The following is a 13878-nucleotide window of genomic DNA, read 5'->3' on the forward strand; positions in this document are numbered from 1 at the left end:
CCAATCATGGCACTTGTGTAGAGAGATTCGACAGCTGCCTGCAGCCTTTGATTTCATCTTGCCCCAGATCTGCCTTGTAATGAGCATTCGGGTCAATCAATAATTCACTGCAGTTTGGGTTGGATAGAAAAAAAAGAAAAAAGATATTTGAAAAAAAAAAAAAAGAATACAGCTCATGGCTAAAAGACGAACAAGACTTTGATCAATGGCATGTAGACATGTATATAGTGCTGCTGACATGCTTCCGTATCGCTGTTGTATTTGTTAAAGCGTGTGTGTCACTAACCGCTGCTTGTGAGACTAAAACTAATGTTGATATTTGAGCTTGGATTATATATACTTTACACACATCAATGGTGACTTCCTCAAGTCACCAACCAGCCTGTACATATACACATACGTATACTATGTACTACACATATCCCACATATAAAACTAAACACGCACACTGTTTTATTTCCATATTGTTGTTTTACAGGCGTTTACTTATTTTTCACTGTATGTCAACATACATACTTTATGTAGCAACAAACAGTTTAACACCAGTTTATTTTTTTAGATCAACAATGAAAAGCAGGAGGGGTTTATATGAAATTCCGGTCACTTCCCTTTGGTTACATCTTGTGATCTCATGGTTCTTCCTCTCATGGTCTCCATCCATAGTTCCACCCGAGGACCCAATCATCAGTGGAGGGCCAGTGGTGAGCCTGAGGGCCGGTGACCCACTCAATCTGACTTGCCATGCTGATAATGCCAAGCCAGCAGCCTCCATCGTCTGGATCCGCAACGGAGAGGTCCTCAATGGGGCCATGTACTCCAAGGTAAGCTTCGACATGTGTCCCATATAGCTGCTTTGGAGACTCTGGGGTTGGAAGGGGAAATGGAGCGTGCATGGAGGAGCCTGTTCGCAGGAGAATTTAGAAATTCTCACAGCTGTTAATTCTATATAAGGCTACAAAAAAAAACACAACCTGTAGCAATACAAAGCACCGTTGACTCGTTTGTCATTTAGCATATCAATTCTTGGTCAACTTTCAAACCACATCATGTTCCTTTAAATTTTAGTTTGACTAATGACCTAACCTGTTCCCGTAGTGTAAAAGTGACATATGCATTTTGTGAAAACATGTCTTCAGCACTCCCAACGTACATTAATATAATTTATAGATTTGGTTAAAACATTTCAGCTGTTTGTCAAGAGTTTTGCAACAGGATCTGCCATTTTCTTTCCGTTTGTCTTGGCAAGTGCGTGGAGAAGCACAGAGGAAATTTTCCAGTTTTACCAATTCACTTAACTATATTATATTTTGTTACAAATTATCATTGAGAACCCAACTTTTTATTTCATTTCTGGACAGATCCTGAACAAAAACACCTGTTAATTAACATGTTTGCATTTGCTTTAAATAATTAAGGAAGCTGCCACACATGCAAAGTTGCCCTTTGTCTTGCCATTCAGATGGCTCTTTGAAAGCAATTCCCTTGTAAATCCAGGTTGGTGTTTTGATTAAAAAAAAAAAAAAAAACGTCTTTTTTTTTTTTGGTCCATCATACAAATCAACTGAGACAAGCAGATGGCAAGATCATGGAACTATCAGTGATGCTTCCCTTCTGTTATGATGTTCTTCAGTTGCACTTGTTTTCATTTTACCAACCCAACCTGTTCCCAGAATCTGTTCAGCAGACTGTCATCTCTGCCGCTGCTGATTGACAGAATTTGTTCTTCCTTCATTTTAACAGTCTCCACTATTCACATCATGGGCACCTGAGCCCCTCAAACTGTTGACTGACATTTACCGTCAAGCCTGATAATGAAATCATGAAAATCAACCGTGATCTATTTCCATATCCGCAAATGGTATAAAGCCACCAAGTACTTTCAAGCACTAACATCTCCCCTCTTCTTCCCTCCACGCTCGTCCTCACTCTGTCCAGGCTGCCCCATCCCATTATCGGCTTTTTTCAAAGAGCAGATAAATGCAATTGATTGGACTGGGGTATGGTACCAGGCTTATTTGAATAAAATGATTGCTAGGAGTGCTGCTTGTTAATGGCATAAGGGGGAGAACACGCTTCCTGTCTTCAGTTACTCTTAAAGAGACAGAAGATGAGATGATTAGATGAGACATTGTGCAGTATTATAGTCAAGAGTGGATGCACACATGGCTGCACACCTCTCAAGAATGCTCTCTCATGACTGTAGTATACTATACCAGAGCTAAATTTACCAACTGAAAACTTTTAGGAATTAAGCATTTTGTAAGGTAAAAAATAATAATTGTACAGTATTCTACAGATTAATTCATAACCAAGAAACAATTTGTCACTCAAGAGGTGAAAACCTTGGTCTGTAACCGGCTGGAGCATAGGGGCTAAACTAAAGGCAAAGTGTATACGTTGATTAAAGTGATCAATGCTGGTGCTTGGCTTATCATTAACAAGCTATTGGGTCACTTCCTCCACTAAAGGCTTACGCATTTGTCACAAGCAAAATCAATGGATGGACGACTGGGATCAAGATTCTTAATTGCTAAAGGGCGGTTAAGTGGGTGTTAACATAAGACTGTTTTCATGAAAGAGGACTAGGATTCAATTCAAGTCAGGGAAACTTGATAAAGTTAAATTAGATACATTTAATTTGTGCTTCGATGGAGAAACATTATTTTATACTCTAAGCTTGAGTCGTTGTTTCCAGTTGCGCATTACATTCATTGTAATGAAATTGCTATTTTAAAAAAAAATGGAATATGAACATAGTGCTTCCCCTCTCATGAAATCCTTCTTCCTGTTATTCTTAGATGGGTTTACTATGTATTTCAAAAGCAATAATAACATTTTTATGGTAGCTCTTGCTGGCAACTATGGCAACTCTATTTTGCTGTATATAAAATCAGGTTTCTAATAAATGTTTCTGACTAACATTAGCAGAAATCTAATTGTTGTTGTGGATTTTGGCAGCAAAAAACTGTTGATTAATATGACTCCCTGTTTGACTGAAAAAAAAAAAGAAGACAAGCAAGGGAGTAAACGCCAATTAATTTCTTCTGTCATTAAAAACCAGCAGCTTCATTTAGCCAACTTTATAGTGACTTCTGCAGGCAATTGCTACATTTTCTTGAACTTTATTTTACTGGGTTTAGGGGTACCTGTTTATAAATTTAGATACTAATATTTGTGAGACACTGTTTCCCAGCAGTTGAGACTTAAGTCAAATGAGTCATTTACTGCACATAAATGTCAATTATAAACAATGTAACGGAGGTTCAAACAATCTATCCATATAATAAATCCAGTTATAAATCATTAGGGTGGATGTCATTGATACAATTCAATTAATCATCACAGACTAGATCATCTTTAGGGGTGGGGGGGTTCATGGGATGGGTTGATTGTGTTGATGTTTTGCTTTGTTTCATAAAAAAATGATGATTTGGTTCTTGTTTTGCACACATAGGACATTTGTTAAAGTATACTCTGGGCTGTTTTCTTCTAATGTGTCACAGCGTCTTGCTTTTATTAGTCCATGCGTAAACATACACAAAACTCCACAAGAGTGTAGTAGTTTGTAATCACCTGTCTTTTGCAAAAAAAAAAAAACTTATACAATTGCCATGGAATGATAGCACAATTTTTGCAATAGACAGGCCTGCAAGTTAAAACTTTTTAAAACATTTGTCAGAAAGCAGATATTGTGTTACTTCAACTTCTCTCAAAGATGCTCTTATCCCATTATGGCCATTATGAGATGTCATCTGGAGCAAGAGGAAATCAGATCAGATCATGATGATGGAAGTAAGAGGGTTGATGTATATGTTGGACAAAACATCATACTGTCATTTCAAACTACAGTGCTACTTTAACCATCTGCAGCTCCAAAAAAACAAAAGAAACTACAATTAGTAATGCACATCTCTCATGGTTTACGTTGAATTGCACTGGGTTTTAATGCATGTGCCCACTTTACCAGTAGAGCGGAGGTTCACATTAAAGACACAGCTCTACAGCAATGAATTATCTTGTCTGGCAGCACATCAACTTTTATTGAGTAGGTAATCCATTCAGTTCACCTGTTTTTTTTATTACCAGATAATCCTAGTTGATTGGATTCTCTAAACCACCTACTGATCTGCTACTGACAGATCACCTTCTTGGAAAGCTCAATCATGACAAAGCAGTCACAGTTTTGCTTTGTCACAAAAGTTGACAATTGTTACTGACTATTGTTAGCTGTAATATTGACTGAGGACAAACACAGGCTGCTGATGACGACAAAACTCGCTCATCTTTGCATAGGCTACACAATGTTTTCTAGGTCATATAACTACAGTGAATGATGATGTTAATGCAAAAATGTGCAGTGCAATTCACTAACCCAGGTCATTTAGCCAAGCACCTACTGCATATTCATTTTCAATTAGTTAAGAATAATCAATGAAGCTTCAGCATGAAAGAGGAAAAACTCATCTATCATTTTAACCATTGTTGAAAGAATTATTCCGTTCTCGTTCTTTTCAAGTAAAGTAAAAAGCAAGCACACCGTATCACTTATTTTTTCCAATTTTACAAAAGAATATTTTAGAAAATTAAACAACACTAACATCTGGTTACTGAACCTCCAAGATTAATGGTATCCTAGTATTGGTTTCATACTATGATCATAGACAACAACATATAGAATTTGAGGTATATACGTAGTTTGTCCGCTATTATATGAATCCAAAGAAAACTAACATTAAAAAATCCAAGGATTTACAGTATGATACGAATCCAATGTATAGAAGTGCAGCAAGGCCTCGACGCAATTGATCCTTCCATTAATTTCCCAACAGAGAAAAGAGCGATGTGCTTTGCCATTGACATTTTGACTTTGTGCTTGAGGATTCAATTTGTTCTGTCCCGGTCTTCCTAGCATGAACTTCTCCTCTATGGAGGGACGGGAAAAAGCAAACGCAACGGAACTCTCTACCGACTGATTGCAGATAGCTTTCACAATGGTGGACTCAGAGGATGAGAGTTGCAAAGAAGATTGATGTTTTTTGCAGAGTATGACAAGCCATGGAGTGGAATGTGGCTGTTAAAATTCCCAAAAATGAGGCTTGAATTGACTCTTGCGGTTTACTACCCGATGACTGCTGGGATAGGCTGCGACCCCCGTGAAGACAAGTGTTATAGAAAATGGATGGATGAATGGCATTCACACGTAATTTGTAGAATTTCGTCTGTCCTGGGAATGATGGTTTTATTTAACCTATTTTTTTTATTTAATATGTGAACAGTGCTTCAAAACATAATGTAACATTGCAGATTGAATTAAGTGAAGTCACTCGCGACCAACGAACTGAGAACAAAATGATTACTGTTGGCTGTAATCATGCCAAAACAACATTAATCGGTTTGGTACCTTACTGTTTTTCCCTCCCGCTACTGTGATCTCCCCGCCCTCCAATGTATTTCCTTGTGTTAACTTAATGGTTCCCTCAGACAATCCTAAATCCACAAAACTCATGAACAAAAGGTACAGCTGCTACAATAATATGGAACAAAACATCCATCCATCCATCCATCCATCTTCTTCCGCTTATCCGGGGTCGGGTCGCGGGGGCAGCAGCTTCAGGAGGGACTCCCAGACTTCCCTCTCCCCAGCCACTTCATCTAGCTCATCCCGGGGGATCCCAAGGCGTTCCCAGGCCAGCTGAGAGACATAGTCTCTCTAGCGCGTCCTGGGTCGTCCCCGGGGTCTCCTACCGGTGGGACATGCCCGGAACACCTCCCCAGGGAGGCGTCCACGAGGCATCCTGATGAGATGCCCGAGCCACCTCATCTGGCTCCTCTCAACGTGGAGGAGCAGCGACTCTACTCCGAGTCTCTCCCGGATGACCGAACTTCTCACCCTATCTCTAAGGGAGAGCCCGGACATCCTGCGGAGAAAACTCATTTCGGCCGCTTGTATCCGGGATCTCGTTCTTTCGGTCACGACCCATAGCTCGTGACCATAGGTGAGGGTAGGAGCGTAAATCGACCGGTAAATTGAGAGCTTTGCCTTTTGGCTCAGCTCTCTCTTTACCACGACGGACCGGTACAAAGTCCGCATTACTGCCGACGCTGCACCGATCCGCCTGTCAATCTCGCGCTCCATCCTCCCCTCACTCGTGAACAAGACCCCAAGATACTTAAACTCCTCCACTTGGGGCAGGATCTCATCCCCGACCTGGAGAGGGCATTCCACCCTTTTCCGATCGAGGACCATGGACTCGGATTTGGAGGTGCTGACCCTCATCCCGACCGCTTCACACTCGGCTGCGAACCGCTCCAGTGAGAGCTGGAGATCACGGCCTGAAGAAGCCAACAGCACCACGTCGTCTGCAAAAAGCAGAGACGCGATGCTGAGGTCCCCAAACCGGACACCCTCAACGCCTCGGCTGCGCCTAGAAATTTGTCCATAAAAACTATGAACAGAATCGGTGACAAAGGGCAGCCTTGGCGGAGTCCAACCCTCACTGAGAACGAATCCGACTTACTGCCGGAAATGCGGACCAAACTCTGGCATCGGTGATACAGGGACCGAACCGCCCTTATCAGTTGGCTCGGTACCCCGTACTCCCGAAGCACCCCCCAGAGAACCTCCCGAGGGACACGGTCGAACGCCTTCTCCAAGTCCACAAAACACATGTGGACTGGTTGGGCGAACTCCCATGCACCCTCGAGGATCCTGCTGAGGGTGAAGAGCTGGTCCACTGTTCCACGGCCAGGACAAAAGCCACACTGTTCCTCCTGAATCCGAGGTTCGACCTCCCGACGGACCCTCCTCTCCAGCACCCCTGAATAGACCTTCCCAGGGAGGCTGAGGAGTGTAATTCCCCTGTAATTGGAACACACCCTCCGGTCCCCCTTCTTAAAGAGGGGAACCACCACCCCAGTCTGCCAATCCAGAGGCACTGTCCCCGATGTCCACCCGATGCTGTAGAGACGTGTCAGCCATGACAGCCCCACAACATCCAGAGCCCTTAAGAAATCCGGGCGGATCTCATCCACCCCCGGGGCCTTGCCACCGAGGAGTTTTTTAACTACCTCAGCGACTTCAACCCCAGAGATTGGAGAGTCCGCCTCAGAGTCCCCAGGCCCTGCCTCCACAATGGAAGGCGTGTCGGTGGAATTGAGGAGGTCTTCGAAGTATTCTCCCCACCGACACACGACGTCCCTAGTCGAGGTCAGCAGCACGCCATCTCCACTGTAAACAGTGTTGACGTTGCACTGCTTCCCCCTCCTGAGACGCCGGATGGTGGACCAGAATTTCCTCGAAGCCGTCCGGAAGTCATTCTCCATGGCCTCGCCAAACTCCTCCCACGCCCGGGTTTTTGCCTCAGCAACCGCCGAAGCCGCGTTCCGCTTGGCCATCCGGTACCTGTCAGCTGCCTCGGGAGTCCCGCAGGCCAAAACGGCCCGATAGGACTCCTTCTTCAGCTTGACAGCATCCCTTACCGCCGGTGTCCACCAGCGGGTTCGGGGATTGCCGCCACGACAGGCACCAATGACCTTACGACCGCAGCTCCGGTCGGCCGCCTTAACAATGGAGGCGCGGAACAAGGTCCACTCGGACTCAATGTCCCCCGCCTCCCCCGGGACCTGGGAAAAGTTCTGCCGGAGGTGGGAGTTGAAGCTCTTCCTGACAGGGGATTCCGCCAGACGTTCCCAGCAGACCCTCACAGAACGTTTGGGTCTGCCAGGTCGGACCGGCATCTTCCCCCACCATCGGAGCCAACCCACCACCAGGTGGTGATCAGTTGACAGCTCCGCCCCTCTCTTCGCCCGAGTGTCCAAAACATGCGGCCGCAAATCCGATGACACGACTACAAAGTCGATCATCGAACTGCGGCCTAGGGTGTCCTGGTGCCAAGTGCACACATGGACACCCTTATGTTTGAACATGGTGTTCATTATAGAAAATCCGTGTCGAGCACAGAAGTCCAATAATAGAACACCGCTCGGGTTCAGATCGGGGGGGCCGTTCCTCCCAATCACGCCCTTCCAGGTCTCACTGTCATTGCCCACGTGAGCATTGAAGTCACCCAGTAGAACGATGGAGTCCCCAGAAGGAGCGCTCTCCAGCACCTCCTCCAGGGACTCCAAAAAGGGTGGGTACTCTGAACTGCCGTTTGGTGCATAGACACAAACAACAGTGAGGACCCGTCCCCCCACCCGAAGGCGGAGGGAGGCTACCCTCTCGTTCACCGGGGTGAACCCCAATGTGCAGGCGCCCAGCCGGGGGGCAATAAGTATACCCACACCTGCTCGACGCCTCGACCGTGGGCAACTCCAGAGTGGAAGAGAGTCCAGCCCCTCTCGAGAGGGCTTGAACCGGAACCCAAACTGTGCGTGGAGGCAAGTCCGACTATATCTAGTCGGAACTTTTCTGCCTCGCACACCAGCTCGGGCTCCTTTCCAGCCAGAGAGGTGACATTCCATGTCCCAAGAGCCAGCTTCTGCAGCCGGGGATCAGACCGCCAAGGTCCCTGCCTTTGGCCGCCGCCCAGCTCACACTGCACCCGACCCCTTTGGCCCCTCCCACAGGTGGTGAGCCCATGGGAAGGGGGACCCACATTTCCTTTTCGGGCTTTGCCCGGCCGGGCCCCATGGGCGGAGGCCCGGCCACCAGACGCTCGCCTTCGAGCCCCGCCTCCAGGCCTGGCTCCAGAGGGGGGCCCCGGTGACCCGCGTCCGGGCGAGGGAAATCTGTTTCCATGTATATTCTTCATCATAAGGGGCTTTTTGAGCCGTGCTTTGTCTGGCCCCTCACCTAGGACCCGTTTGCCATGGGTGACCCTACCAGGAGCATGAAGCCCCAGACAACATGGCTCCTAGGATCATAGGGGCACGCAAACCCCTCCACCACGATAAGGTGACGACTCATGGAGGGGATGGAAAAAAACAGACCTTTTTATTATTATTTATATGGACAATGTACGTGGCTTCAATAATCCAGTAAATGGCTGGGTGCATTTCAGGTGATGATGTTTATAATATCTGAGAGTTGAGCCCAATGTTCATAGCAGCACCACAACCAAAGCTACAAAGGAGCTATCACTGTAGTTGTATAGCTACCGTGACAAAATGACCAATAAAAAAATGGTGCAGGATCCATTCCAAGCTAACAAGAAGAGCTTTTCCGGTGGGAACAATGGCAGCTCAAACGCGCCAACGTGCTCTTTGGTTTTTAGGAACCATAACCAAGACCAGGTGACTCAACATGTCAGTCAGACCAAACAAACAGTGCCAAGAAAGAAAGCAAGTTGCATCAAGATGGAGTCTCAATCCTTAACAACAGTCCTGTACTGAACAAGTGTTCGCCGATGTGCAGTACTCTGTGTACTGTACTGTACATGCTGGGTTAATTGGAGGAGTGCACTCCAGCCTCTCACGCCAGTTTGACTGAATAAACAGCAGAATATAGCCACTGGATGGATGGTTGTACCGTTTCAGAGGAATAATTCTATGCCACGAAGATGAAAATGTGCAAGACCACGCAAGTAATGGTGCTCCAGGCTTAAACTTGACTTGTCCTTCTTGTCTGCAGACATTGCTCCGCGATGGAAGGAGAGAAACCACGGTGAGCACACTCTACCTGTCCCCCTCCAACATCGAGACTGGTCAGCAGATCATTTGTAAGGCCTCAAACAAGGCAGTCCCCAACGGCAAGGAGACCGGTGTCACGATTGACATCCAGCGTAAGTGCATCGTTAATTTTTTTTTTTTATGGGGATTGTTTACGTTGTGGTCTTCATAATCTATTCCTTTAAAACCCATGCATCCTTTCCACCCAAAATATTCTCTGTCTGTCTGTCTGTCTGTCTGTCTGTCTGTCTGTCTGTCTGTCTGTCTGTCTGTCTGTCTGTCTGTCTGTCTGTCTGTCTGTCTGTCTGTCTGTCTGTCTGTCTGTCTGTCTGCCTGCCAGTCTCTCTCTCTCTCTCTCTCTCTCTCTCTCCCGCTCTCTCTCTCTCTCTCCAGATTAACTAATCCATTATTATTCTCATCTTCACCGTGTGTAGATGATAAAGGTCAATTTGTGTAGCATCAATTAGCATCAATATGTACTTGTCCCATATTGTAGGAGGATAGATGAATTAGCTTGGCATCTTTTTTTACAATTATTATGTATGTATAAATATGAACAGAGCTATCCGTCTATCTTAAACAGCATTGTCTCTACTTTGATTGCTTGTCTACCACCATCCGTCATGTCTAGAGTAGAAGATTTGAGCATGCCCAGTATGGAAAATACTTGTGGGCTATTCTTGGGGAATCTTTTTTTGATTGAGAACTGCTCCTAGTAAGAGCGGGACCTTAGTACAGAAAGGACTTTGCAACACTCGCAGCCCTGTCAAGACCATTAAGTCTGACCAATAAAGCAGAAAATGCTATTCAGAGAGCCATTATGACGTTCTATTCAGTATGTGCATCACATGGCAAGAGCGGACATTGTGTGATCTGGCCAGTTTAGGCACACATATATAGAATATCATCTGTTTACATTGCTTACAGCACGCCCAAGTCATTATTTCTTTTTTGTCATTCAGCCTCTCCTCTCTTATATACTTCACTAGGCTTAATGATGCACCTGCACATGTCGTGGTTGTCGCCTTGTAACTAAAAGTACAATTCAACCCTGAAAACTAAAAGCGCAGAGGAACTAAAATTAGCATCCTAAAATGGGCACTGTTAAAGGTCGTGTAAAAATAAAAGAAAAATCCCACAGCGTGAGAACAAAGTGAGCCACAGCGGAGACTAATTGTCGTGACTCAAATTGTCTCCCACAAGATTTTGCCTCTACATTATCCCTCTTTAACCCACACCCCTCCCGTCTATTTCTCCTCCTCCCCCATGCACTGACTCGCCAGGTAAGGTGTTCGGCACAGCTCAGCAGAGCTGCTTTATTTTCCGCTAACATCCACTTTCAAATTAAGCTGCAAAAATGAAACATGCCGTAATTTAACTTTGATTCACGCGTGGTGGGTATCAATTTGCTTAATTTCCATCCTGCCTTATTCAATTACAAGGTTCTTGGCTCAGCAGCAAAATTTGAAGCGCAGCTTGTTTTTGAACAAAAGGCTTTCTGTGTTGTTGTTTTCAAGCACTTTAATTGCTATTTTGTCCTTATGAGAAGCTTTTTCTTTTGTGACATGACCTTCTTCTATTCAATTATGGACTGAGAATTAGACAAAAAGAAGGCTGTCGGGAAAGAACAAATATTCTGTAAAGCTTTGGACCTGTTAGATGAATTCTAATCAAGGATTTAAATTGCACACCAGTTGCCCTTCACATGCATTATTTGTTTTTTGGCTTTAAACTATTTGAATACATGTTCATGTCCTCACAAAAAGTTAATGAGTTCATCCTTGGAAAAATGAGAGGGAATTGGTATTGATAATCAGAAAAGTTAGTTTTGAGACAATCCAAAGCCAATAAACTCCTCTGTTAGCTGCTAACACTGAAGATGGCAATAAAAGTTCAAATTTGACCAAAATAACTGGACACCGGCCAATAAACGTTTAGCTGAACTTTGCAAAAGGACAAGTGTGCTGCAAATATTGAGTTGGATGTTTTCATTTAAGGGTAGTAGATAGTAGATGTGTGCTAAACCTGAAGGTGAAACTTGAAATATCGAAACAAAATTGCAATATTTATCTACAAGACATTCACATCAACTGACCAGCAGGAAAATATTCAAGTTTATATCAGTGAAAACATAAGTCTGTTTTCGAAAAATGGAACTCTGCTGCACTGATTAACCATTTATTGGGCAGCCATATTTAGTCACTTAAGCAGATGTTCAAAATCAGTAAGGTGTGCTATGCCAGCACCCGTGTAGTTAGTTTTCCACCAGATGTTGCCGTCCCAGCAAAGAAACATCATTGATTTGTGTTAATTCAACATGAACTAATCTATTAAATGAAACGTCAATCTGCTTTCAATGGAATTCTACTTAATCGAGATCACAAATGTGAAATTATTGTGAAACTATTGATTAGATGTTAGGTTTAGGTCAAAGAAACCAGCAGCACATATCCTTTCTTTTTTGTGTGTACTTTGCATATGTTAAATTTAAACAACCAGCTCATGTATTTCTCCTGGGAATCATTTTCTTTGTATCATCTTAATCCAGTTTGGACACAGATACAAAATTCATTGCTTGCTTGCTTGTTTTAAATTACTCTGGCTATGCAGAGTTTGCAGAGGGTCCACAGACTGAATTGGGCCACGGCCAGCTAGAGAGGGGTCGTGAGAGGAGTAGTGAATAAGCAGCGAGTGAGAACTGCTGCACACACACTCACCTGCTTCTGATAAGACACACCACTAAGGGGGCAAAGAGATGCTTGCATCATAAATACCCCAAGATGTTTTTATAATGTATCTTAATTTTTCTAGCCATTATACATACCTGGTTACATCTATGTTTGTATGTTGAAATGCAAGCGATTTGCATCATTTTTTCTCCTGAAAGAGTCTTCTCATTAAGCCATGTTGAAAGTAAATGTATTCAAGTTCATCATCTTTTGAACATCCATGCTCTCATATGTGGTGTCTCGGTGGAGTATAAACATAGGTTGGATTAATGGCGGGCGCTGTAAATGGTTCTTATTAGTTTAAGTGGATCCCTGGTGAGGGGGCAGAAGCAGCATCTGCATTCAGCAACTGATTTGCTTTATAATGCACCAGGCGCAGAAGCTTTTGAAGTCTGTCTCGGACACTTACCTCCATGATTGTTTGGCTATGAGCTAGAAAGTGACCTGATGGGGTATATGCAAGGATGTGACTGCACCACAATTTTAGATTGTTTGTTTTTTTAATTGAAAGCTGACAAGTGTATGAAATATAAATATAAGAATTCTGTTCAAATTGATTTCAAATTCATGAACCGCTTTTGTCATTAGGATTGTTGGAGGGATGGAGCCAATCCCAGCAGACTTTGGAAAAGACACTGTTGCCAGTAAACTGCATGTCACATACTGACAAACAAGCATTCACACTGGAGTACCTAGAAAAAAATTAAAACATGCAATCACTGGGAGGACAAAAAAAATGACTATGCAGTGGTATAAAAATGCATACATGAGACTAACATTTAATAATAAGTATGTAGGTATAGTAGCTAAGCAAACTGTTGACAATTAAAACTGTAGAAAAATCAAAACTGAGGGCAGATACAAACCATTAAAACTTAGTAAACTAAATACATAATACTTCCTAAGACTTGGCATCTCTATCAGACAAAACAACTGTTTGTCAATTTGCATATTGGTTCACAAGAGCAAATATTACCATTATCTGGTGGAATGCGTTGAGATTGTCTATGACCCCGTATCAAAAGTAAAAAATTGCAAAGGAGGAATTTTAAATATCAACTACAGCACATGCATTTTCTATTCATGGGTCGTGGGTGAGCTAAAGTCGATCACAGCTGACTCCTGGGACTGGTTGCCAGCCAATCCGAGCCAAGTATATTTATTTGTTTGTTTTTTTAATGAAAAGTTGCCCATTAAAACTGCATTTGCTTTCCCATAAACACCAATTTGAACTCTGCATTATTAACATCTACATTTACTAGCTGGCGGGCTTTCCTGCCTTTGTAAGCACATTATTGTATTTCTTCTTGCAATATAGCCACCTGTGGAATTGTGTGGTATATGTCAAAGCATACAAGAACAAATCAGCATCCACAGCACTAAAAGCTCACTAGAAAAGTAAAAGTGCAGCCATTTACTTTTTCCAAACGTAATTATTCTTTTACAAGTGACCAATGTGCAAACTTTATCTCATTGTATTTCAGACACAGAGACTGCACTTTCATTATTGTATGTTTCTTACAATAATTTAATGAGATGC

The 13878-nt window shown here is 43.5% G+C and overlaps 1 protein-coding gene across 8 annotated transcripts in view; it reads left to right on the plus strand.

Annotated features, from left to right (window-relative positions):
* kirrel3b (kirre like nephrin family adhesion molecule 3b) overlaps nt 1–13878 on the plus strand; it is a 156654-nt gene that overhangs the window by 114187 nt on the left and 28589 nt on the right. For all 8 annotated transcript variants that reach the window (XM_061281821.1, XM_061281823.1, XM_061281826.1 and 5 more), the window contains 2 exons: nt 664–821; nt 9572–9722. In XM_061281821.1, coding sequence (XP_061137805.1) covers nt 664–821; nt 9572–9722 — 309 coding nt within the window. The remainder of the gene's footprint in view (nt 1–663; nt 822–9571; nt 9723–13878) is intronic.

The sequence above is a fragment of the Syngnathus typhle genome, linkage group LG6 (genome assembly GCF_033458585.1).
Source record: "Syngnathus typhle isolate RoL2023-S1 ecotype Sweden linkage group LG6, RoL_Styp_1.0, whole genome shotgun sequence".
NCBI lineage: Eukaryota > Metazoa > Chordata > Actinopteri > Syngnathiformes > Syngnathidae > Syngnathus > Syngnathus typhle.